The 27,709-nt window shown below is 36.7% G+C and overlaps 1 protein-coding gene across 4 annotated transcripts in view; it reads right to left on the reverse strand.

The window, feature by feature from the left end:
* Window positions 1–12,133: 12,133 nt before the first annotated feature.
* LOC6032463 (alpha-protein kinase 1) overlaps window positions 12,134–27,709 on the reverse strand; it is a 64,434-nt gene continuing 48,858 nt past the window's right edge. For 3 of the 4 annotated variants that reach the window (XM_038251482.1, XM_038251485.1, XM_038251484.1), the window contains 14 exons: window positions 27,542–27,659; window positions 27,318–27,478; window positions 27,050–27,243; window positions 26,801–26,957; window positions 26,413–26,733; window positions 23,659–23,706; window positions 22,895–23,101; window positions 22,690–22,820; window positions 18,881–18,956; window positions 18,204–18,266; window positions 17,469–17,522; window positions 17,113–17,401; window positions 16,986–17,000; window positions 12,134–14,197 (listed from right to left, as the gene is read on the reverse strand). In XM_038251482.1, the coding sequence (XP_038107410.1) occupies window positions 14,073–14,197; window positions 16,986–17,000; window positions 17,113–17,401; window positions 17,469–17,522; window positions 18,204–18,266; window positions 18,881–18,956; window positions 22,690–22,820; window positions 22,895–23,101; window positions 23,659–23,706; window positions 26,413–26,733; window positions 26,801–26,957; window positions 27,050–27,243; window positions 27,318–27,478; window positions 27,542–27,659 (1,959 nt within the window). In that variant the 3' untranslated portion in view covers window positions 12,134–14,072. The remainder of the gene's footprint in view (window positions 14,198–16,985; window positions 17,001–17,112; window positions 17,402–17,468; window positions 17,523–18,203; window positions 18,267–18,880; window positions 18,957–22,689; window positions 22,821–22,894; window positions 23,102–23,658; window positions 23,707–26,412; window positions 26,734–26,800; window positions 26,958–27,049; window positions 27,244–27,317; window positions 27,479–27,541; window positions 27,660–27,709) is intronic. The other variant, XM_038251483.1, reaches the window with a different exon arrangement.

Genomic DNA, 27,709 nt, shown 5'->3' on the forward strand with positions numbered 1-27,709 from the left:
CTGGAGCAGGGCGAAAACTGGGTCCTCTACCCTATTCGTACAGTTAGTCAGTTTAGTGACAAGAACCGATCACCAAAGTGCAAAAACCCGGGAATCACGTAAAATATTTCGATAATTACTGGATCCAGCGTGGACGTAATGATTAGCACCTTCGGCATGGTCTACGCGATCAAGTGCAAGCCAATTTCGCCATTTAGAATGCATGGCCAAAATTATGTTATCTTCCGGCACGTCGAGCAACACGCAAATCATCAATATGGCCGCCGTTCCCGTGACTACGGAGGAGTCCATCCTGTCCGGCGCCCAGAGCAAACTTTCGTCGGCCTCTACTGATGTGGAACGCGCCGAGGCTGAATTGCCGTTAAAGTGGCCAAGGCTCTCGTCAAGGCTGCCGAATAAGGTGCGAGCAAAACACCAACCTGCCGGTGTCCGTTACCCGTCCTTACGTTAAAATTCAAGTGCGAGATCAGTGTTTTCTTCAAAAGTCGCGGCCGTTCAATGAATAAATAAAATGATTTGAAAAATAATTAACACCATTGTTTTAATCCAACGACAAAAAAGCATTTCCAAAAATCTTTTTCGGATCTACCTCCTGCAAACAAATATGTGCATGCGCTACGGTCGCATTACTACGCGTTTTACTCTGCGATAAAACCGCATTAAAGCTTACTGCAGTCAATATGTTCTTACTTGCCCGTGCGAGTCGCTCAACCTGCATTCCTGTCACTCATGAGGTCTGCACAGCTGATTCCACGTAGATTTTTCCCGCCAGTAATGACAGGAAACGTTGAAAAACGGAATATGTGCCAAAATCATAAGTGGTTTTTAACATATGAAGGGAAATCATCGTGAACTGGAACTGCCGGTCGTTAGCCCGGGTAAAGTGGAAACGTTGAGATGATTGTTGTCCTCTGCTCTCATCTCGCAAAAAGCCATACAGAGAACCACGTCCCATTCAACCGGCTCCGTGGCTTAATGGTTACGGCTTCTGTCTCCCAAGCAGAAGGTTCAGGGATCAAATCCCGGTCTGTACCTTTGAAATTTGGAATCAGGAATTTGAATATGAATAAAAACTAAAATGAATCAGGTGGGATTCGAACTCACACCTTTGGATTGTTGGTGGTGGTCTGGACGCTAAGCAGTCGGCCATCAGAAAGTTTACACTCTAGCAGTGAAATGATCCGTAGTGTTGAAACATGTTATCTTCTCATATTAAATACGCGCTGATCCCTGATTTGCCTGAGGGGATTGGAAGTCTAAATATAGATCGAGTTTCCTTCAGATGCTTGCTTCTATGTTTAGGCGGGGCCGAACAATGCCCAGCGACCTCGGAATTGGACCGCAAGGAGCTCTGTCATTCTGAAACGGGTCGTTGGAAGCAGCGCGAGGGCTATCACCACCTAATACCCGGGACTGAGATAAGCTGTATCAGCATTCGGCATGTACACAGTCTGATACAAATTAGACTTTCCCATAATTTCGCTACCGGTTAGCGGGTATTGGATTGGACCACACACACACACACACACTGCAGTCTATATGTTCATACTTAATCTTGAATAAGAGCTTCTCAAGAAACATAGCTCTAATAACTGCTTTGAGTAAGAAAGAATAGATTTGATGAGATCAGCCATATTAACATGAAAAAATAACGCCCAAAAACGGAAGCCATGTTGATTTTTCTGCTGATGTAGAATTAATTGTTCCATTAAAAATTACAAATCATAGTAATTTTGAAAGATTCATACCTTCGATGCAGATTTTTTCGAGGCATCTAAGAAAATTGATCAGTGAAATTTTTATGGCAAGAATTTTACGATAAAAATGGCTGCATAAAGTCACAGTTATATTTATTTGGTTATTATTATATAATTATCGATGTAAGCTTAAGTTCATCGACCATTTGTGAATTAATTTCGAAAAGATTAAATGGATTTCACGAAATAAAATTTAGAACTGGTTTTTCTTCGACAAATCTTTTTTATCATCAAAGAGAGCAAATAAGTTTAAGTTTACTTTATTACAGTCTTGAAGATCTCTTCTATGATGTTATAAATTTTTGAAGCTTGAGAATAAGTTTTAGAATAGCAATGAAGAGCATTTGCAGAGTATTGTGAAAATCAACGTCAAAGTTGCTTAGTTTTAAATTACTCCGCATAAACGCTCTTGATAATCTCCTAAAATAGTCCACTTTGCTCTTAACTCAGGTTTAACGCTGATTTATTGTTGTTCTGGAGATAGTTTGGCTTTATGATAATTTTTGGCTAAGATAACTTGAATCTATCTTTAAGAAAGTAAAAAAACTTAAATTGTTACAGCTGTACTCCGGCCATTGGTCCGTGCAGTGCACTTTTTCATCGTATTATTGTTCCTGGTGAAAAAACGAAGCTTTTGAAATCATGTATTGATATTTGTGCCCTTTTTCCCCACTGTGCATTGCGTTGAACCAAGCTTCAATTTCTTTGAAGCAAATTCATAGAAAAATTTATAATCTTTTCGAAATAGTAATTTATGCAACAACTAGCAAAAGAAGGTTTTTTCAACAAGAGCCTTAAATTTATCCAGCGAGGATTGTTATGTTTTTGTAACCACATTTAACAACGAGATGATGATTTCGGATAAATAAAAATACAACAATGAATTATTTTTTCATATATATTTATTCTGCATTTTTTGATTTCCATCACAGCGAAAACTGCTAGATTCCTTTTGCCGTAACACAGAGTGTTTTCTATGCACTTTTTTTTTTGTATCTGGATTGGTTTGTTCTTTTTTCTTTCTTTCTTAGTTAAGTGGCCACTTTTTTTTGCGCCATTGGTACGTTAAATAACAAGATTTGAGAATTACAACTTTAGGATTTGCTGTTACTGAAGGAAACACGCGTGTGAGCTTGAATAGATCGGGGTTTCGATTGTTTTTTTTTTGTTTACCTCTTTGCTGTACAATTTTGACACTTCTTACTTGACTAATTGGTAAAAACTAACGAATGTCGAATTTTGCGCTCCGTGGCGGGGAAACCATACACTCAACTCAAACTCCGTTTTTTTTTTTGCTTTACTTCTTCTCTAGATGGAGCAATGCACAATCATGTACGGGTAATTGACATCATACAAAAATACCGATTAACGATTTCGTAGTTTTGGTGCCCCTCTTCTTTGTAAATTTTTATCCAGGGAAATAGTAAATAAAAGCTGTTTTGATTCTTCTTTACATTATTAGAGGCGCTCGACATACTTTCACATATTTTGTTATACCTATTCTAAAATACACTTTTGAAAAACATTAACAAATTTTAAAGTCTGGATGTCATAACTAGCCTCAACCAAGGGGCGTTTTGTTTTCGATTTTTTTTTTATTCTTCCAATAACAAGATTCCATGTAAAGGGAAATTGTGGCAAATGTGGTTACACTTTTTAATCTAAGGTATCTTTTTTTAAATATTTACACACAATTTAAGTTAAATTTATAAATATGTTTTAATCTGTTGTTTGGTTTTTTTTCTTTTCTTACTTTAAAAAAATAAGTCTATACAAAAGGTACACTCACAGAGACGTAAGGCGCAAGCTGGAATAAACTTGTGCGAATTCTCCATTTTTATCCTTGTTTGTTTTCTTTTTGTTTAATCTCTTCCGCCTCAATCGGTCTCGTTTTTACACAGCATTTCAATGTTAGATTTTTTGGATCGCATGTTAAAAGGTACTGTCGATGATTTAAAACAATAATTCTAATTGTATATACGCTTGTCTCAAAAAATATACACTATTATAGATTATACTTACATCAATCACACATTACCCACCGAAACTGAGGAACGAACAAACCACAAAATAAAAAGAAAAATACGGCTCTTTTGGAGGAAACCTAAACATCCACAAAGAAATATCAAATTGGTGCTTTTGTAATACTATTTTCAACAATAAAAAAAGAAGAAACATACGAAACAGATTATTAATATTCATGGAGCAACACGAGAAAAGGGCGAATAAGCATTTTAATAATGAGAACAATTTTACTGATTGGACATCACCATTCAAATAGTCTTTACTTTTTTCTACAATGTTTTTATTTCTTACCTTTTGTAACGGTCGAACTGTTATTTATACCACCCAAATCCAATGATCCAGTTCGTCCGGTGGAAAGAATTAAGCAACCGAAACTTGTTGAAACATGCTTGGCTTGGAGTTTTCTAGCAAAATTCTAAAAGTTCTCCTCCTGTCAGAACATGCATGCAACATTTTTTCAGAATTCTGCAGATTTTGTTTGCTAGAAAATTCTGGATTGATTCTAACAGAATTATGGCAGGGCAGCTTGAACTATTCCAGCAGAACCAATTCTTCTACAAATGTTCGTGTATGGGCAAATGTTAGGTTACTTTTTCACAAAAATCGATGTGGTCCACAATGGAGCACCCGCAGTCGAGCAGTTTTTGACAGTTCGCTCCATAAGAAATACATTGAAGAAAAAAGCAAAAACTGCTCGAACGGAAGTGCTCCAACACTTTTATTCGAGCAGTTTTTTTTTTGCTTTTTTCTTCACTATATTCCATTCGACAGAACTGAAATTTTCTACCAGTTTAATCCAATACTCCATAGCTGGCTTCCCCAACTACTTTTTAACAGTACGGGTTTTACAAAATGATTACCTTTTACCTTTTTACCTTTTTTCAATACTCTTTGCTTTTATTTCAGATTTTGTAAAATAGTTCAAAATGCTTAGACGTCCTTTTCGAATGTTGCTCCAAATATATCGATGATATTGTCGTCATTATAATCGTTAGTGATAATTCTAAAAGCCAATTCAAAAATTTAAAAAAAATGTTGGTATTCTAAAAAGCAAGGCGACTTTTGATTAAATTAGGGGAGAGTGGGGAGACTTGATCCCCTTTTTTGTATCGCACATAACTCTGTCAACTTCTCACAAAACTATGGACTTTTTGCATGAATTGAAAGCTTAAACATTCAACCAGGGTTGCGAATGAGCGAGCGCTCACGGAAGGAGTGCTCGCTCCAGCTGGAGCGTGAGTTTTTATCAGGTAGCTCGTGCTCGCTCACGCTCACCGGAGCATTTTGCGCTCACGTGAGCTGGTGAGCCAAAGTAGGTAGCTGTTTTTCCCTGTTCAAGCATCTGCCTGTTTGAAACGAAGTTTCTAGAACTATCACAGCACAGGCAGCAAAAACAAACAAGAATGTGGTCAAACAAACAAAAGTATGCAATAAAATGGATTTAGTCGGCGAACCAAAATATACGTTCACTCTAGAGTGAGCTTACAAAGAGCTAACTCGTTCTAAATGTAAAAAATTATTGACGTGAAGAGATGCACTGATATGTAAAAAAATAATAATTAATTGACAAATTATGTTTAATTTAAGTTTTTAGAATCCGGAGTTTTGACTCAAGGCGGTTTTAAAAACTAAAAAAAGCATAAAATTGTTTTATTGGACCTTTAAAAACCCAGCAGTTATAATTATCCCTCATATTCGGAACATTTTAGAGAATGTCCATATTCAAAAAATCATTTATTGAATCTGTAATTGAATATTTTCAGAGGCTTGGTAGTGGAAGTGTTAAATATAATTTACTTGGGGGAAGAGGAGCCACCCTTTTTGTGGTAAAACAAAACAATGACAATTTATATTATTTCATTTAAATGGATTATTTCAAACACTAGCAATTGAGGCTTTTTTGTAAAAAAAGAACTGTTTAAACAATTTTACCCTATTTTCTAGAATGAGAAACAGAAAGATAACCTTTATAAAAAATGATCAGCGGTTTCCAAGCACTGAACGATTTATTAAACGGAATGACTTTTTTTAATGGTTGCTCATTCTGAACCGCACGCTGGCAAGGTAGTCAACAAACTATTTAGGTACATAAAACAGTATAATGTTATATTTTAATCAACCAAGCACATAACATTGAATCGAACTTACCACAGTATAAATCTTCTTGAATTAATTCATTGTTTTGTAAGTTTTTCTAAGGTTTTCAGTCATTTTTGTTTACGCGCTCATATCCTTCCCCCAGCAATTGTCTCTGCTTACCTTAACTATTATAAAAGTAAGGCCGATTAATTCGAAAATAGGTAAATTTAACTCTGACTGTAGGTCTCCAATTCCCTTGCGAATCGAATTTATTATTTAAAAAAGTAGTTAATGAAAATAAGCTATTCCAATTAATACAATAATGCACACCTGAAGTGTGCAAGAAAAAATGCAAATTTGAAAATTACCATCTCCGATTCTGCTCAAATTTGGCAGAGCTGATGAGACTATCAAAACATGCAAAAATCCCGAATTTCATCCAAATCGGACCACCCACTCCATTTTTGTACCCTCCCAAAAAATCGACTTTTTGGCGATTTTTGAGCAAAACCACTATCTTCAAACGACGATAACTCAGGAACCACACATCTTAGAGGGTCGGTCTTAGACTCAATTTTGAAGGAAATTGGACGTAGAATCCATTTCTGTGATCAAAATTTATATTAAAATATGTTTTCTACCTGTATTACGCAATTGAAAACATTAAATGGCCGTATCTCAAAACAGCCCTATTTATTTTTTGAATTTGACCTCGCCATCGTATTCCCCGTCCGATTTTACATAAGAATCACTTATCGACAGAAAGGAATATGTTTCGTTCCAGAGATATCGAATTTTAAAGTTTTGAGTATTTGAGATTACCTACCTCTGCTAGATGCACTCGGGCGCGCTGATCAATAACTGTTACCTGCTTTTATTGAAATAAGATTTCATCCCAAATAATCATTAACAAAATAGGCAAATATTGAATGTACACCACTGTAGGAAACTGCTGTATAGGGTAGGGTAGTCATCAATGAGACACTTTTGGTTTTCAAGTTTCAACGATTTTTCTATTTTTTTCATCAGCATGTTTTAATGAGCTTTTAGTTGCATTATCATTCTTTTAATGTGTTCTAACATTGACAAAAATATGAGATCGATCCGACATCTACAACCAGAGTTATTCAACTGTCTCATTGTAGACGCACTTGGCAGGAACAATGAGACAGCTGGGGAACAATGAGACACTCTACGAAAATCAACATTTTTCTAGCAAAACATCATGTTTTTGTATTGTTCCATTGCAGGTGACTTGCCTTGAACATTTTAGAGCAATTTTGCCAACATGAAACTTTTAATAACAAAAGTTACACTTAAAAGTATTTCAATTTTGTAAAATCCATATATTAATACCAAATAACTTTGTATTTTTGGTTAAATGAAGTTTAAACTCTATAAATATGCCAAAAATCACTTTTAATTCATGTTTTGAAAGATTTCCATCGATTTTTAAATGTTTATTGAAGAAAAATCAAAGTGTCTCATTGTTACCCATGGGCTGAAATGAGTGGGGAACAATGAGACAGCCCTGGATTCTGAGTATATTCTAAATTTTGGCCAAATCTAATGAAAGGACATTGTAGCCCAACTTAATCCCTATAGAACGTCGAAAGAAATTTTAAGAAATATTAGTTTTGGTGTAAATGGCAGCCTACGAGCGAAAAAGTATTTTTTGTCCATAATTTACTTTTACACCCCAGAATCAAACATTTATAAATTACTTTTCAAGGGAGCGTCCATAACCAAAGCCACTTATATGGCAGACGTGTATCCAGTAGACACACCTTTCCCCCAAACATGAGCCTGATTGGTTGAAACTACGACTTGTGAGAGCCATTTTATCATTGTTCCCCGTGTCTCATTGATGACTACTCTACCCTAATCTTAAATTTGAAAAAAAAGTATACAGTGAATTTGTGTGCTAGCCCAATCGATAGCCCAAGAATGGAATTCCTGCAGAGCTAGCAGGAAATGGAGTACCCACAGTCGAGCAGTTTTTGACAGTTCGCTCCATAAGAAATATATTGTAGAAAAAAGCAAAAACTGCTCGAATGGAAATGCTCCATTGCAATTGATCTTGTAAGAAACACTTAAGAAAAAGTGTACGATACATTATAGTGTTGAAAATTATGAATTAACATGATTAAAACTCTCGTGAAGCATGATTAAGCAAGAGGATTTCCGGAAAGTATGAAACTGAAAAATGTAAGTAAATCACAAAGATTAATCTGGTTTATTAACTGATTAAGATCAAATTCAGTTGTGTTGATTTCGACACCGTCCGAACAATATTCTTTTTTTTTGTTTGTCAATCATTTAGAAATCTTGAAAGACGATAAAGCTGCTGTCAATTATTCAGATGAAACTGGCTCACAATATAAAAATCGGTTTAATATGATCAACCTTTCAAACCGTAAGGCAGATTTTTTGAAGTTATTGCTGAATGGCAATATTTTGCTACCGCACAGAGTTATTTCATCTAGCACAGCCAGCTCTACATTTGTTCTCACTTCAAATAAAAGAAATAATTTGATAAAATGGGAAGAAATGAGGAATTAGGAAAAATATAAAAATAATAGAAAAATGATATTTTTTTGAAAATTGTATTGTTAAAACTCTGTAGCATTTGCAAATAAATATTCAAAGTTTACTTAATATGGTTCAATGACTCTGTGATCAGGAAAAACAGTGCATTGAAAATTACCCAATAAATATTCCTTAAACAAAAAATAGGTTGTTCAAGGTATTGATTATCTCAAAATCGTATAAAATTATAAAAATTGTTCATCTTACAGAACACCAGGTAGTAATTATTCATCAGCGCGCCTGAGTGCTTCTAGCAGAGGCGGCGAGTGTAGCTAATCTCAAATACTCAAAACTTTAAAATTCGATATCTCTGGAACGAAACATATTCCTTTCTGTCGATAAGTGATTCTTATGTAAAATCGGACGGGGAATACGATGGTGAGGTCAAATTCAAAAAATAAATGGGGCTGTTTTGAGATACGGCCATTTAAAGTTTTCAATTGCGCAATACAGGTAGAAAACATATTTTAATCTAAATTTTGATCACAGAAATGGATTCTACGTCCAATTTCCTTCAAAATTGAGTCTAAGACCGACCGCGACCCACTAAGATTTGTGGTTCCTGAGTTATCGTCGTTTGAAGTTAGGGGTTTCGCTCAAAAATCGCCAAAAAGTCGATTTTTTGGGAGGGTACAAAAATGGAGGGGGTGGTCCGATTTGGAAGAAATTCGGGATTTTTGCATGTTTTGATAGTCTTAATAGCTCTGCCAAATTTGAGCAGAATCGGAGATGGTAATTTTCAAGTGCTGTTCCGCTCCAGATGGAATGACCCATATATAAAAAAATGTTCCTAGGTGATGTTTCCATTGAAATGCTGCGCCTTAAGCAAAAAATCTAACTAGGATTGAAAAACAAAAACTTTCTCAAAAATGAAAAACGATTCGATTCGCGATACTTCCAAAGTGAGCGCTCCGTGAGCGAAAAATGAGCGCGAGCGTGAGCGTGGGGCAAACGCGAGCTGAAAAAATCGGAGCAAACGTGAGCGCGGGCAAACGTGAGCTAGCTCGCGCAGCGCTCCTCCTCACGAATGAGCGAAAAATGAGCGCTCACGAGCGCGTGAGCGCGTGAGGATCGCAACACTGCATTGGCTGATAAGGGTATTTCATCAGAAAAACTCTTCGAATCATGCCAAGCGTTTTAAAAAAATATTTTAAACCGGCATTTTCAAAATTTGGGGGTAATTTGATCTTGAGGCTGATTTCAGTGACTGTAAAAATGCAGGGATCAAATCTCCCTAAACGCACATTTTTAAACAATTGATTGTAAAAATAGTATGACGATAAATTTAACTTCAAATGCGTAAGGGTTTTGGAGTTGATATGTTTATAAAACAATTCATGTATAAAAAATATTTTTTTTTGAATAATTTTTGAGTGTTTTTTACACGTATACAAACATAAAGAAAAAAGATCTCTTGGATGTTTTTTGCAGCCCTTTTTAGAAAAATGTGTGTAACTCAATCTAAACATTTTTTTAATTTTGTTTCTTTGTTTTCTACAATGAGTCAATTTCGCTGACGAGATACAGGCTTGGGATCAAGTCTCCCCACTCTCCCCTACCAGAAATCACGAATTCCATTTGTTCGTGTCTGCCTGTGTGGATCAATCGGACCGCGCACTGGACTCACAATCCAGAGGTCCCCGGTTCGAATCCCGAGGCGGACGCGAAAAATTCTAAGTGTAAATATAGGTTTTCGATGCCCTCTCCCCGTGCCATACCTTCACACTTAGGAGACCCGGGAGGCGGAGTCTTGTCGCAAAAAGAACGATACACGCCTGTGGATCCGTTGACGAAACCGCAAGGTTTAAGAGGGCCACATTATAAGGCGTTACGTCGATTCCGTTTCCGATTCCGTGTTCGTACCGGTTGTTGAAATTCGTAAACGATTCCAATTGAATTCCGTTTTAGAATTTCGATTGAGTTGACTGGGCTTCGCGAGCAGCTAGCGATTTGGTTAATCGCTTCACACAGCTATCCAAAACCTTTACACAAGAACATGCTCAAAAAGTAGCGGAGATAACAAAATCAATTTGAATATTATTTCATGATTTTAGCTTCTTTTGTGTTGCGTAAACAATAAAAATATGTAAAATATTTTTAAAATCATTGACTTAAGAAATCGAGTAAATAATCATGACGTCGAATCCACACTAGAGACAACCTCGCGCAGTAGGCCTGGCTATTGAAAATAAAGATATTGAGAGTGATCAACCCAGCATTATCCAGGAAGCTTTCGAGGACTGAACTCTTCAAGGGTTATATAATAAAGTAGGCCATCTATTGCTTTTTTTCTTTCTTTTTACAGGTAGTAACATAAACAAACTTTTCGGCACCCTCAGCAAACGTCAAATCTACCAGATCTCTTCCGGAAAAGATCTAGCAGCAATTGTGTATGGTTTGACGTTTGCTAGGGGAATTTTAAATATTTGGATATGTTACTGCCTGCAAAAATAAAATAAAAAACAGGATGGCCGATACTCCCGTTTAGAATTCTAAGGTAACTTTTCAATAGGACACAGGGATGGAATAATCGCAAAAAAATCAATTTCGCTTGTGAACTTTCTTCACCCGCAAAAGAGAGAGGAGGCAAATCACGCAAAAGAAAATCATTCCCGAAATTCTCCAACAAAATCAATCATGATTTTTTGTGAATTTCCTTTTCAGCACAACTAAAAATCTTTATTTCACTTTTTTACACAAATTGCCCATCTGCAAAATGTGACTTGCTAGTGCAGTAATGAAAAAGATGTTCCGCCGAACAATCAAGATGATGATATTTTTAGAATCCTTTTACAGATCTTTCGTGCGCGAGAACCTCCAATGATTTTCTTTTGATGATGATTACTCCATCGCTGATAGGACATAACCTTGAGCTTTTTCAAACAAGGTTATGTCCTTTTAAAAAATTACCTTCCATTTGCTCCGTAAGCAGCAATCGAGTGTTGCTTTTTCGGAATTTTTCATCGCAATTGACTGTGATTACCCGCGGATTTGCTCTTCCAACATGTCAAGTACCAGAAGTTCAAGTGAAGCCTCGAAACACCGAGAAGTTTGTCAACCGACACTAAAACGTAAACAAAAATCCCCTCGCCATCGAGAGTGAGGGAAGTCGATGGTGGCATTTTCTGACATCGATTACGCTCTAGTAGGCTTCGCGATGGTTTTTTTTACATTTACCATCTCTTGTAAAGGTAGCCTTACCTATACCGTCCAATCCCTGACCTGAAGTGATACCTCTCGGATGACGGATAAATGCTCTCGTCGGTGACAACAGTCATGGGTACGCACAGCCCGTACCAAAATCCAAGACCTGCGGCGTACTAAGTCGTTAAAGGGGTTTTGGGTAAAAAAAATCCTTTGTAAAAAATGTCTTCCAGAAATTAACGATATTCAAAATTATAAAGCCTATTTTTTCGGTTGATAAATTTATCACTAACATTAAAAATCTAAACAAGTATTGTCAACAGTCCTGTGGAAAAAAAATACAAATGAAAAGCTTCCCATCTTGAACAAACAATAAAAGGCGAGACAAACTAACAAAACCACGCCACTGGCAATCAAAAGCACAACCCATATCGGATAGTAACAAAAGGGATTCTTCGAAACACGTTTTTCACCAAAATAAGATTTTTTTTTTCTAAACGTAAAAAGGGACAATTAAAAAAAACGCAAGAACAAATAAACTGAGATTTAAACTTAACGTATACTTTATACAGGCTCGTTTGATCTTAATTTATACAGTTTTTTACGCCTAGTCGTGTGTTCTCTTCGCCATCGAGTGTCGTTCTCGTTTAACATTAATAGTTTTTTTTTCTTACTTTCTTTTGTTTAGCTTTCTCCATCTTCCTGTGTCTGTAGTTGTTGTAGTTGTTGTTAGTTGTCGCTGACTCTATTGCTCCACTGAGTGTTCATTTTGAATGAACTTTGAAGTACGGGTTGACTTATTTTTTTATCTGTTTTACTTTCTCTGATTTATTGCAAAGAAATGTTTTTTTTTGTGGTGGTGTGAGTGTGATTTCACAAATGTTTTGTTTGTTATATGATTGCGTGTAATGCTTGGTAGAGTGAACCGGCGACTAAATATAGAACGAATATACGATAGATAGGAAAGATTGATAGAGATAGAGAGTGAATGGATTTTATGAATTGTTGTATGAATCGTAGTAGAGGGTGAATGCTAGCTAGGTTTTAAAATGCGCGACTCTTGGAGGCGAGTAAAGAGAGCAATATTGTGGGAGGGGAAGCAAAACAATCATATTATTTTTTGTTAGGTAATTTCTGTGTTATTTGGCTCTATAAGTTAAAATGTTTCGCGGACTGTTTGGTTACTGACTTGTTTGTGTATGCTGCTGCTGCTGCTTCTGTAGTAGGAAAAGATGGATTTGATATGTTACGATATTTACTTCCTCAACTATGTTTTTTTCTCTCAGTAAAATTACACGATCTAGTTAGCCATTTTTGTTTGCTGTAAATTTAGGTTTTTATCATGCTCGAAGAAGGCTTAAAGAAATTTGTTGTTTCAAATAGGTCTATCTAAATACAGTTTTTTTTTTCTCTGGCCATTACTTGGTTTGCTCTAAAGATTGAGACTCATGCATAAAAACATCTCAGTCGTTAATCGGTTCGAATGTTGCTTTCTAGACGATCTTTTTGCTTTACTAAATAATATTTAAGTATTTCTTTCATGTTTCCTTCCACCTCACCCTAAAATACCAGGCTCGTTGTGTGTGCACGCTCGTTTTCTTCTCTACTGTTAAGAACAAAAAATGCCTGCCTAATTATTTTTTTTTCACAGAGAAAGAAGTAACAGTAATGATCTGGTCATGTATAAATTCGCTAAATATAAACACAATTATACAATTATAGTACCATGATGTTAGTAGGGAATTCCTATTGTTCAACATAAAAACAGAACATTTGCGCATAAACCAAGGAGGTTAAACTTCAGCATGCAGACTCGTTTTGTGCTTTCTTCTTGTCTAATGAAATCTATGTTTTTTTTACTCTCTTACTTTCCTTCCTTATCTCTCATACACTAGAGAAACACGTTGTTCAAATTCGTTAGATGCGCGCGCACACTTTTCACTCATCGCACACACTAGACATTAGCTTTTTTTAACCTAACCTTTTGCCGTACCTCTATCGTACGCGTTACCTTACGATCATCTATCTCATCTGTAGCTTTTCGTCCTTAGCATAAAACCTTATTAAAACACGACCCAATCGCTTTGCCGGTCGTGTTCCGTACTAGTACTGCACTTGTATTAATGTTTAACTTCCTTTTATCGCGTCAAATCTGGTCCGCACATCTTAAAAGCATGACTCGTATAAAATGAACCATCTCTTTAGAGACTGTAAGCTTTCTTTTAGAAAGACCCCTTTCGTCTACATCGCGAGAGAGTTTCCCTCCCCCCGCTTCTTCGTCTGTTGATTTGTTTTTGATTATTTTTCCGGGAAAAATAATAACGCAAAACCAAAAAAACAAAACTTCGAATATCATCATCATAAAAAAACACAACTAACTTAAAGCAGAGTAACGAAGGACTGAAGCCTAGCCATCTCGTTGTCGTCGCCGTCGTCGTCGGCGGTCAACAACCGCAGACAACTGTCGGCCAGATCGTCTCACTGAAGCTCGCGCCGAAAGCTGTCCTCATCCATCGGGTCCATGATGGGGCCGGCCGTGTCCGACAGCATCTGAAAGCTTTGAAAGTCCATCTGGCCGAGCGCCAGGTCCGACTCGAAGTCATCTGTTGAGGAGGATGGGAAAAGCAGGAATATTTTTAGGGGTTTCTATGTCCGGTAATCAGTTACTATAACATTCCTCGTAATAATCATGAAAATCTACACACACCTTCACAAAGCGCCCCACTCGCTCTCATTCACAACATTGTTCATTCTCGCAAACTGAATCTCTTAATCTCACATACTTATTCATTCGACATACTGTCATTTATTCACTCATTCACTCTAAAATACTAACTCAAACACTTTCACACTCTGTCTCATATACTCACTCACTCACTCTCACACACTTTGCTGTTTTGCTCTAGCCATATTTCAATGTTATACACTCTCTTAAACATTTAATTTAATTCGCGTCACACACAATCTAACACTGACTTACAAGCCCTTTCATACTCTTATTCATACTCTCACTCACTCACTCATGCTCACACCCTCTTTCATCCTCATCCACATTCTTAAACTCACTTTCGAACTCTCTCATTCAATTTCATGCAATGTTGGTCAACTCATTGATTCTCAAGGGTGAAATTTGTATGAGAAAATTGAAGAAAAAAAAACCGATGGAAAATAAGGTATTTTTTTCTAGGCACACCACACACACTTACTCTCACTCACCCATTCATTCGCAAAAAAATAATATCGAGTGCGGCACTAGAGTTTCAGTTCCAAGATGGCGGCGAAAATCGTGCGGAACTAGCGCGAATTTCTTCACAGAAACACTTTGACAGTTCTGAGTGCGGCACTTAGTGTGGACCTAGCCATCAAACGAACGTACCATGAGTGTATCCCGCTTACTCCGCTGGACAATGACATAAGGTGTGAAAGGGATACACTCAATGTTTACATTTGTTTATAGGACCTATTAAAAAAAGTTGAGATTTGGACATATTGAAAATATTTCTGCGTTGACAGCTCCAAAGAGGAAATCACAGCCAGGCCTGCAAAAAGTTTCCAACCTGAAGAACTGAAGACTGGTGGCAAGCTTGTCAAAAATTGAACCTTGCTTTTGACAGTCCATATAGGGTGAACGTTCCCTTATTTGGTTGCACAAAATAGGGTATAAAGCCCATTTATGAGTAAATTTGAAAATGAATTTATTTCAAATTTGAGTTTGTGATTAGAAACTGTAATCTATTGTCTAGTCATTTTTTGTTAAGACCGAGCCATGCGGTAACGCTTTTGTCTCTTAAACGGATGCTCCGAACCCTGTGCGAACAACGCAACAGGTTACTGTTTCCCTTCTGGATTCGATTTCAAAGTAAAGGAAAGATAGTGTATCGTCACAAGCTGGGCCTCATCTTGACATCTCGGGAAGATTACCTATGGCATGTTTAAATTTAACACTTAAAAAATGTTATTAGGTTAACAAAACTTAACAAAAAAAAATTACGATTGACTTCGTCCTCAAAAGGCTAGATATAATATTTTATTTTATCTAGTTATTTATTTTTTGACAAAACATATTCAAAACTATTCATCAAAAACAAATTTAAAATAATTTTACGCAAAAAAAACTAATTTTCTATTGCACATTTGCTGTCACTTTTAAGGTTGGTATACAGATCGGAAGGAAAGGGGTCAAGAAACAGCTTTACGAACGGCAGAACAAAGGAGAGGGAATGATTTTTTGGGGCTTTTCTTTACCCTCTCTGGCTTGCTTTTGCTCCGCTGCTGCCCATTTGAATTTTTTCTTGACCAGTTCCTTCCGAAGTGCGTATACCGTTTTACCCTATATTGAGCGTCAGAGTCAAAAAGCGGGGGCCACGTCCAACCAATGTGAGTATCACGGCCCATACATACAATTTGACAATCTTGCCATCAGGCTGGTTCACTGCTAGCTTGTGACTGTAAGCCTACTATGTCTGTTCAACCACTGCCGCCTGACTCGTGCCGGTCGGCTGCTGGAGAATGAGAGACGTGAAAAAAGAGATCCACTCATTCAATTCGTGTCATATGACTGACTCGTAAAATTCTCTTTAAACACTATTTTGACTATTTTTAAACAATTGAATGGTTATAGACTGTGCAATACACTTAAAACAATCATAATCTATATTAAAAATTACATTTCCACGCATAAATACAAACTTTTTGTGTAAAAACCTGTTTCTGTATGTGTGTGCGTGCGAATGAGTGTTGGTCGACTACTGCCACGCAGTGCAGCTGCTCAGTGAGCTAGGTCACTCACGACTACGCCAGGTTTGATTATGTCACGGTTTTGTGATTTGGTAAACAGTGTTATCTACGTGCGCATGTATTGCGTGTACGTACACGAAAAAGATTGAGGTTAAATTTTGTACCGGCCAGCAAAACAAATGGCGTGCTAGTGTGCGTGAGAGCGGGCTTAGATAACTCTATGGAGATGAAAAATTCGTGTCAACGTCGCCGATTTTCGCTTCATGGCCCCTGAAATTTTCTGCACTGATCACAGCAACCAAAGCAGCCCTTCTGTTTTTTTTTAATGTAAATCTTTTAATGTTATGGTTCGCTGAATTTTCCTCCTTCAAATATCCTTGAGGAGCTCTCGGTCAGACCACGAAGTAACCAATCCGGAAGAAATGCAATGTTTTATGCTGGGTATGAAAAGCCACGAAATTTGGTACCCGAATGGCCAAACTCTTAAATTTCCTGTCGTCGGAATATCCCGGGGGGGCTCGAAGGGTTAATTTGGCTAGTCATTGCCTACCAATATTTGAAAATTTGCGAATACTTACGCAATTGTGCTTTATATTTAAAAATAATTGCACGATTTGACTAAACATTTAATGAAAATTTGAAATGATTACTCACCTCTTGTTGAAAAGTCTGCAATGAGTGAAAAATGAGTTATTATTTACGAAATGGACATTGTTGAAATCGGTTATTTAAATTTTAACAATAAAACTACGCAGAAAACAACAACAATTCAAACACTCACCAGTAAACACAATCTCTGGTATGGTGGTTGACTGAATTTGCGGAGCCGTCTGAAGGCTGAGTAGGGGCTCGTTGCTGCCGTTCTGATGGCTGTAGGAGTGATTCACATTGTTGGACAGTTGGCCACAGTGCGGAGACTGCTGGGGTGGGGGATGTTGTTGCTGTTGTTGCTGCTGCTGCTGCTGTTGTTGTTGGGGGTGGTGTTGCTGATGGTGTTGTTGCTGCTGCTGGTGCGTTGTGTCCGTCCGCAGGTTGAGATCGTTGTTCAGTGCCAGATAGGATTCTTCAAACTGTGAAGGTGGGGGAAGGATTGAGGTTATTGTAGGTTCTAACTGTTGCGCTTGAGGTTTTATGTACCGTTTCAAACACTATCTGACTTGAAGAGTAGTCCTGCTGCAGTGGATTATCAACCTATCGATTAGGAACGCCAAGAAAAAGAATTGTGTAACGTTAAACGTGTCATTAGAGACTGAATCTGGATCTTAACAAACTTCAAGAATATCGAAAAGCTTTCACTTCTACTTTACTAACGAAAGCAAAGGATGCAATGAAGAAGAGAAATAATCTGAAAACATGATCTGATTAGCTGGGGAACGAGTGCAAAGCAATTAAAACTTGTTTGAATAAATAAAAAAAATATTTTCAATCGAAACGATAGAATTCTATGCTTTTGATACTTTGCCGAATGATTAGATTGAAAGTTGCGTGATAAGTAGTTTCTAATTATAAAACTAACTGCCATGTAAAAATAAAGCTTTGAAATTCTTAGAATGAACAATCACATGAACAATTTGTACTAATTCATGCAATACTAAAAAAGTAAAATTAAACATTAGCCAAGTAGGGAGCATCTTACAAAGTTCAGACGAGGAAAAAATCAACGCAATAAAAGTTTCAAATCTACTTCAAGAATAAAATATTTAAAAAATCAGAAACGATTGCCAGTAACCAAAATAAAAACAAAAAATTATAAAACAGTACTAGAAAACAAATCGAATCAGCATGAATGAGAGAGACAAATATAGAAAAAGAGAAAGAGAGAATTCAAAAGGAGCAAAAAGTTAGGAGAGAAAGAAAATATTTGGTATCAACCTGAACTTGGGCGGTTAATGTACATCCAGACTCAACAAGACTCTGAACCAAAGTAGTCCAGTCCTTTTGAAACGCATAGACACACACACAGACACGCGCGGTTTTGTTTTGGCATTCGTTTTGAAGAGGGGACATTTTTGACATTTTGTTTCGTTTTGTTTTCATTCAATTCACGCCATTTTGCGATGTATGATTAACAACAGTGTGTGATGAGGCGGTAGAGACGGTGATGGTTTTTTTTTGTTTGTTTGATGAGTTTTATTTTTTGTTTTTTGGTTGGGAGAAGTCGATCGGAAAGTGAATTGAATCAACATTAGTTCGTTTGGTATTAGTCGAAGGTGTAATAATTAGAGCATTGCATTTGAAATAAAACGGCCAAATCGGAATCGGTGTTTCGAACGGAGGCGGTTTCGAATTGTTAATTTTACCAAAGAAACTCAAATCGAAAGAAAGGAAAGTGAAAAGCTTGGGTGTTTGGAGGAATTTCTAATAGATTTTAAAATAATTCTCGGATGGAAATGAGGAGAAGTATATTTACAGTAAACAAATAGCAATGACGTTATTGTTTACTTTGAATCATGTCTGTTATAGAGAGTATCTAATTGGATGTTTGATTGAAGCAAACTCAATATTTGTAAAACATATTCTGAACATGAACGAATCAGACAGCGACTTACCAGGGTTATGTGTTCTAGGTGCTGGGGCAGGTGAGAAACATAGCCTTCGTTTGATGGGTACTTGTCATAAGTTGGTCTGAAATTGGAAAATATGTGATGTTACTATTTATTCCTGCATTTATTGAAACCCTGCTAAAATTATTTTGAAATTAAGAGCGAGTTTGTGTAACAAGTCGTATCGAGGTACTTCGATTGATTTTTTCTCGTTAGTTTAATGTATTGAAGTGGTAAATTTGATTTAAAAAATAATTAAATAAACCATTATTTAAAAAAAAGAAATAGATCTTATTCACGATGTGTTTCCTAGAACAAACTTAAGATAAAAAAATCGGCAAGTCTGATATATGGCAGCATGAAAGAAGGGCTCTTTCCGAAATTTTGCGGGGTCCGGCGAAATATTTCATCGGGGGATCTAGAGCAACTTTTTTTTTTTTTTGAAGATTTTATAGGATTTTTTTCAGAAAAGTCGATGGAATCGACGGGTTCATGTTCATATCCATCAAATTTCATATGAATGTGCCTCAAGAGAATTACACATTTGACCTCAAATAAAAAGTTTCCAACCCAAATTTACCAGAATTCTAGCTTTCTTTGAAATAACCCCAACATCCAAGCTGGAAATCTCAAAACGTCCAAATAAAAATCATGTGTACAATTTGTCAAGAAAATACGGCAACAGATTGCCCGGATACAAATTCGAGCTTAAACCATTGCTAAACTTAGAGTATTTCATTTAAAAGCTATTTATTACCCAAAAGGTTCCCAACATTATTTTTTCAATCCACTGCCAAACAACAATAGAATATTTTAAAATATCGAATCAATCACATTGTAGAACACAGTTTTCTGAACAATTCCCATGAAAAAATATCACTTTTGGTTCAATATAAGCCTTTCTTACAATATGATGAAACTCCGACTTTTTTCTTATATTCGAATCTTTTTAAGCTTAACCTCGAGTGCCTTTTATTTTTTTAATTTCAGAGATACATTATGGGTCGCAAGATAATTACTTTTAATTGCGAAAAACATATTGGATTGACATTATCAGAAAAAAGGGTACTCAGTCTTTTTAAAGACATGTGAGTCTATGAATAACTTAAAAAATATGCTTCGACTTGGCGACTTGATTAACGATCTTTCGAGCGAGAACGACTTCGATGTTTAGTATATGATTCTGTATAAACCCAAAAATTTAATGGAAAAAATATGGTAAAAATAAGACGAAAGAGCTTCAAATTTTGGGTCCAAGCAGTTTATGGCGCATGTTTTCGAATGGCTTTTTGTTTGAAACTGAATTCTTTGAATTTGATAGTGTAAAATTGTAAAATTTTCCAAAAAAATGCCTCTAAAAATGGCTTTGACCACATTTACTGGTCGAAAATTATGAATCGAAAAATAAAATGTTCGTCTCCGACCCCACGGCTACAAATCTGAAATATAAAAAATGTGGGTTTTACGAGTGGTTTTCCAATGATGGAAGACACACATTTTTAAGAGCGGATACAGACATCGCACAAGTATTTCAGAAAAAGAGCACTAAAAAATCAGGCTTTGAGTTCCGGGTTTTGGGCCTTCAAATTAGTAATAGGATTATTTTCTGGGACGATTCCCCGCCGTGCTTGATTTTTTTAAGATTTCTAAGAAAAGCGTTTTTCCAAAAGCAAACCTTAAACCTTTCTTTTGTAAGAAAGGCAAAAAGTGACTATCTCCAAAATTTGTGGATTTATTTCCCATTCAAACGATGAACACTGCAAAATCCTATAGAATCGAAAAAAAAATCTTCAAAAAAAAGTTGCAGAATGTCGGGAAAGAGCCCTTCTTTCGTGGTGCCAAATATTAGACTTGCCAAATTTTCTATCTTAATGTTCTCGGAAAAACATTAATGTGATCAATACGTCAAATGCTGTTCCAAGTAGGCGAAAACCTGTTTCACCCCTGATCCAACAAACTGTTAAAAAATATTTTTTTGCAATTCCGTCGTGAAACTACTCACTTTTCCTGTCATTCTTGAACGACGAAATAGCCTACTTTTCCGTACCAAAAATAACAGAATCGAATAGCAACACTTTTCAAAATAAATGCTGAAAAGTTCTACTTTTCAGCACTCAAATGGGTGCTGAAAAGTTGAACTTTTTAGCACTTGTTTCGAAAAGTAACACTTTTCAACATTTTTTTGATTTAAACGATTTATTGGCAAAATGCATGAAAATTTTACTTAAAATTTCACTCAGTGTGAGTTTTTTGGAATTGCAAAAAATGTTGTATGGAACTCGTTGCAAAACTTGATTTTTTCAGCACTCTTCGTATTTATCCAACTCGGTGAACCTCGTTGGATAAATGTACGACTCGTGCTGAAAAAATCCTCTTTTTGCAACTTGTTGCATAAACTACTATTATTCATTCTAAGGCCGTTGCAAATATTTTTCAAAGTTTATGTCCCTTGGCTCTTGCCAAAGTCGAGGGGGGGGGGACAAAAAAAAATAAAAAAAATTATAAAAATTGAAATTACAAGCCTAGGTTTCAACATTTGGATGAAAAAGTGTTTTAAAATGTTTTTTACAGGCGTACAGTTGCTTTCCAATCATTAGTTTTGAAAATTTCGAGGTATTGGCGGATTTTTTTTTTCCTCAAAAAAAAATTTTTTTTTGTGGGACTGTACAATGGTATTTTATGAAAATTTAAAATGTTTTCAAAGGAGTTCTAACATGTTAAATATAATTATAAACGCGAGAAAAACTGCGATTGGCCAAAAAGTTAATACCGTAGGCTAATAGTCCATGAAATTCCCTAACTTATGGCATATGGGAGTATGGATGTTGGATGTTGTTGCAAAAAGATATTTAGGTTTTAAAAAAATCAATTTTTAACATTAGTTTGCAAAAGATATGAGAAAAAGTCAATCCAATCCTGGATGTCTATGGGACATTTTGAAGTGCTTCAAAAGACTTATCGAATGCAACTAAGAGAGTTGAAATTGATTAAGTTTTACAGAAATGAGAGCAATTTTAAGATTTATTATGTTTTTTGGATCTCAAACTTCGAAGCCCGTTTTACCCCACTTCCCTTTGTCGTGGAGGGCTTATATTTGGTATGAGTTCATCTCATGTATAGACAAACAAATGCTTAAAGTTTCATCCAAATCGGAGCACATCGATACGACTTTAGAACAAACCGAGCACTGACTGATGGGGTGAAGTGTCGTGGAATTGGTCACTCAATTGAAATTTAATAGTCACATAATAGTTTATCAAAAACTGACAAGAACTTCAACATGTAAGTAAACAAAACCCGTAGTGTGAAGCGGGAATTTGTTCGTAAACTTGTCGAAACCAACAGAATCATGTTTTGAAAACTTTTCCAACAAAGTTTTACTCATTGCGAAATACCAGTATAATTTGTTAAATCATCCGATTCGCCAGATATTTCTTGTGTTATCATTTGTCACAACTTCCAGAACTGTTTACTTTTAGAACATTTGTTTGGTTTATTTTGCCACAAGCGACTGTCATCGAAAAAAAACAGACGTCATCAAAATAAAGTGCTGAATAAGTGCCAATAACCGCAATACCAGCGAAAAAAAAAAGCTAAATCAGCGTTTTTTCCGAAACCTGTCTCCCAAACTTCGCGCACTGCATTTATATTTTTTCTATGGGAAAATCTTTATTTTCACATTTTGATTTTTAGGCTGGTGATTGGGTATGTCTAAAGTTACCTTCTCTTGATGTAATTTCAAGTAATTTTTCAGTACAAAACATTCAGAAAAAAGTGTAAACTGACTGTGATGACTGATGGTTTGGCGAACTTACCCATTATTACTGCCTATACTCGTAGACACTGGACTGCACGGCGCACTAGAGTTGGAGTCGAAGTTATGCGCAATCACCAGGCCGGGACTGGAACCAGGACTTGGTCTGCTCCGATAGTCGAGCATCATATGCTGGAAAAGCGTAAAGTGAGAAAAACTCATTGACTTTAAACTCAACAAAAGGGTTGAGGTCGCGCAACACTTACCGGCGACATGTTCCCGTGAGATCCATACAGTATGTTTTCGGGTGAGTTTTGCTGATTTGGCGACGACAGCCCGTCGTTCAGTTGGCTGAAGTTATCGTAATTAATCTGTTCTAAAGTGGGTATTCGCTGTTGTTGCTGCTGCTGTTGCTGCTGTTGGGGCGTTTGCTGCGGCTGAGGCGATTGGCTAACGTCATAAGTATTGTTACCCTGCGATAGCCACGAATGAATTATTAATAGTAGTTAGCAAAGGCAAATCAGGTTTAGGTTCTTGATTTTTTTTGTATGGTCGATAACCCTGTGAGGGGTGATTAATGCGTTACTTCCATTAAATTGAACCAGTTTCAGATGTGACTTCCAGGTGCCGCCCAGGTATGATGAATAACATTTCTATAATTTACAAAACAACACACTATATCACGACGCACAGGGTTATTATCCCATACACGCTCTTAGCTCTACGGTAAACACACGACTGCGTTATTCATCGTACATCGAATTTGACTATTACGAGGAAAAAAAAGGAGAGAAAACATCAAAAAGTGCTGCTGCAGAGTTGCTTTCTAGTGGCATTTTAAATGAAATTTTATACACATGTATGCGTTCTAATCGAGCAACGAGTATGAACAAAATCAGTCAAATAAAACAGACGCGTGTTGCAATGAATAAGGTAGAGAGTGGATTCTCGGAAAACCGAGCCCCGTAAGGACACGGTTCGAGTTTGCTTACAGAACTAAAAATAAAAATAAGGAAAATAAATTATATACCTTTGAAAATAATGTAAATCTATTGCTATCTGGTACAGATAAAAAAGGCTGTAAAAATTAAATGATGAAGAATGTGAATAATCTAGCACATCGAATGAAACAAGCCGCTGCAAGCATAAAACTGAAAATACAATATTCGCTAGAGAGTGATGATTGATTAGAATAAGTACGTCAAAACAATGTTTAGATATCTAGGTATTACACATTTAGTTTGCAGTTCACGTTCAAGCCTCCATTTGTATTGATGAAATAATTTACAAAGTAAAATACAGGAACTACAAAGTTCATTAAGTTTAGAGTCTGGCTCATCCAAACTAGTTTTTAAAATTGATCAAATGTGATCTTCTGCACTGGAAAATATTGTAATGGAAAAAGTAGTTGAAATATCATAAAGATAACTAAAAATTAAATAACTTTAAAGTTTGATGAATTATATATATTAAATATTAGATTGGTTTTACCTAGTTGACATGGAGCGTTTCGTTTGAATTTTACAGCAAGGCAGAATAAGGAGAGGGTCTTCGTACAGAAACATCATGGTAACATTTATTGTTAATTTTATGCAGCTTTATCCATTTTGAAAAACCACTGTTTAATTGGATGCCATAGGCAAAATGTAAAATCTGTGCCAACTTTGAGTCAAATCAAGTGACAGATGAGATGTGTGAGATTTTTGTAGAAACCAAATGCTTTTCAATTTTGTAGAAGAGTGCAAAGCGATCCGAACTAACCGGCTTCGTATAGCTGAATGGTTGCGACTTCAGCAGGGTTCAAATTCCCGAATATATAGAATCTACATTGTAGATCAAGGATCATTCTGGTGCATGCCTCTATGTAATTTCGTAGGCTTTTGTTTAGGCGGGACTAGACAATGTCGAAATTGACCCGCTACGTTTTCTGCAATTCTGTAAAAGTTCAGAAACAAAATGGCGTAGATAGAATATTTTCTTATTCTCAAACTACTTGCAAAAGACTTGTGTCCGATCTATTTTGAATAGTTTGGGGTCACTGAACCCGAAATATTACTCCAAGTAGATGGCGTCCAAGATGGCGTAGGTAGCATATAATTAAAAATTTAAACAACTTGTAACAGGCTTAAAACGAAAATATTTTTTCAAAAAAATAATTTCAACTAAAAGCGTTTTTCGGTTCAGTTTGGTATGCTAAACAACCCTACTGAAAAACGTTACTTAATCTACCTTAAGGTTGTTGGTGCCTTCCTCACGTCAATATAAATTAGTGTTTGTAAATTAAAATTTTTTGACAAACAAAAGTTCTCTAAAATTACATTTATACACTCATAACTTTTGATAGTGTTGTCAGATCAATCTTTTGCACTCGTTGAAAAGGTCTTTTGATAACGCATCCAATGATGGGATGATTCATTTTTATAAAAATATCTAAGATCTGATGGTTTCAAAATATACTATTTTTGAAAAATCAGTTCTTATAACTTTTGTTAGGGTTGTCATATTTTAGTTATTTTAGACTCATTGAAAAAGACTTTCGATTGCCTTTCCAACGACGGATCGCATGACAAATTTGGATATAATTTTCAGCTAAATTTGTGGAATCTGGCTTCTGAAAGGTACTAAAATATTACTTAAGTACTAATTACTTTTGATAGGGTTATCAGATCTACTATTTTTTAGGCTCTTTGAAAGGACTTTCAATGAGCCAACTAATGACGGATCGCATGACGGATCCGTATATCATTTTCATCGAAATATCTGAGATCCGTCCTACAAAAAGTACTAAAGTGCTTATAACTTCTGATAGGGTAATCAGATCTTCAATATTTTGGACTCATTGGAAAGGTCCAGACGTTTGTATACGTGAAACTGGGTCTAGTAGGAAGAATTAAGAAGTTCATTTTTCGAGTGATGGTAAAGCATATCTTTCAGTAAGGTGAGATAGGCAAAAATCTGATGAAATTTGCTCGGAAAAGGACAAATTTTCACTTTTCTTAGAATCTCTAAGTATTCAAAATCCTTTTTTTTCACAGCTGGAAAAACAGCCTTACCTGGTTTACATACCTTGGTCACAACGGACAAATTGACATGACACTAAATTTGATAAGAAATTTCGATTTTCTTTTACTTTTTCTTCGCGCAAACCAGCAAAAACGCAAACGTATAAGTCGAAATCACACTGCCGTTAACAAAAAATAATAAATTGGATTTTGTTTAATAAAAAAAATCATGAGCTTTACCTATGCATTTTTTGTCGTATTCGTCATGTCGACCACCTGTCCCAACCATGTCAAACACCTGCACCTTTTTTTACATCCATCTTTTTATACTAGGCCAGGCCTACAGCGTTAAGTTAACCGCAGCGAAGATTCATGGAAATGAAACGAAAACGCAAATATCTTAAATTTACTCTCGAGGACGAGACATTGTACATCAGACCAACATTATGATTTCTGCCCTGCTGTATTTTTGTCATTACCAGTACTAAACAAAACAGACACTTAACATCAACAAACCACTTGCATTAGTAATAAATGTTTCGTAAATTTCGATCGAAATTATTGTGTTTTCTAGTGTAATGTTAACAAACAAACATCAAACTCATGCAGGCTCCAACGATTGCAAGAATTACAGATAAACCAAACGTGCAAAGCAGAGTATTCAGCTGTTGTGCCATTTTTATCGGTAATCCTTGAGCAAATTTTGTCGCTAATCAACTCTCTCTCATCACTTTCAAAACCGAGCAAAACTTAAAGCTCTCTCCTCTAGATCGTTTACTTACCTGACTAGCTTTCGGCTTCTTATTGTTATTTTTAACATTGTTATGGTTAGTACTACTGCTGCCGTTGTTGTTGGCGACGGCATTGTTAAGATTAGTGGTACTGGTGCTGTTGTTGTTGTTGTGGTTGTGGTTGCTGCTGGGACTAACGTTGCCACTGCCGGGATGACTGCTGGTTGGAATTGGGTAGCCTCCACCGCCGCCGCCGCCGCCACCACCACCTGGCCCTCCACCGAAGTTGTTCGGTCGCGGGTGCGGATGGTGGTTGGTGTGGATGGCCGACGTGGGGGATAACGACGATGGGGACGTTCCGAGGGGACTCTGCTTGAGAGAAAAGAGGAAGGAATGTTAGTAGATTGTTTTGGGATTATCTGCAAAAGACAGGACTTACCGGACAATAGCTACTGTTTTGCGCGTTGTGATCGTACTCCTGATCCAACGGCGAAGGGTACATTGGGTAGCCGACCGAGGTCAGATCCGGCAGGGAGCCCGTATTACTCGGTATGGGAATTTGGATACCATCGTTGTGGTTTTGGGAAGGATAAATGCTGAAAGATGAAAGACAAGCGTTAGTCAAAGTAGGCCGGAATGCTCTGACTTCTTTTAAGTTTTCGACGACGTGCCAACCGAGCAAACATACTTTATTCCAGGTAACCTCGAGAGGCCGGTCGACGACCGCGACCTCATATCGTGCGAGGTGTTGTTGTCCAGGTGATGCGATGACAGATTATGATGATGGTGCACTTTGGAGATACTTTGAGCATTTGAAATTTTTCTTTGAACTGTTGGACTTAACGTTAGGGGTGAGTGTGTGTTCAGATGGTTGGACTCGGACTGTAACAAGAAAGAAAAAAGGGCGCAATCAGTCTTAGTCTGCGCATAAAAAATAAGACAACATTTGTTCTCACCTGTGCCTGACACAGACTCTGGTGGATGGCCGAATCCGAGATGGACCGGTGCCAGTTGCTCTCCATTGGTGGTATGAGATGCACGGAGCTGTTGCCGTACGGCGATGTGTCATGGTTCCGACTCGATTGTCTGTTTCTCATTGGCCCACCTGGAGTTCGTCCTGTGGGTCGGTCGAAATCAAAACATTACGCTAAGTAAAGTTCAAACAATAAATCCATCATACCTCTCGATTCCCGACTGTGGTTGGGGGTGCCAGCTTTGGAGACGGAGTCTTTCTTGGGTTTTGCATTTTCCAGCGTTGTGTACGATTTCAGCTCGGTCAGTGTCGTGGTCTCGTCACCCTGTTGTGGAAATGAAAGAGGGAATCTTTTAGTATTTTGTGAAGTTTTTA

The sequence above is a fragment of the Culex quinquefasciatus genome, chromosome 2 (assembly GCF_015732765.1).
Source record: "Culex quinquefasciatus strain JHB chromosome 2, VPISU_Cqui_1.0_pri_paternal, whole genome shotgun sequence".
In the NCBI taxonomy this organism is placed as follows: domain Eukaryota; kingdom Metazoa; phylum Arthropoda; class Insecta; order Diptera; family Culicidae; genus Culex; species Culex quinquefasciatus.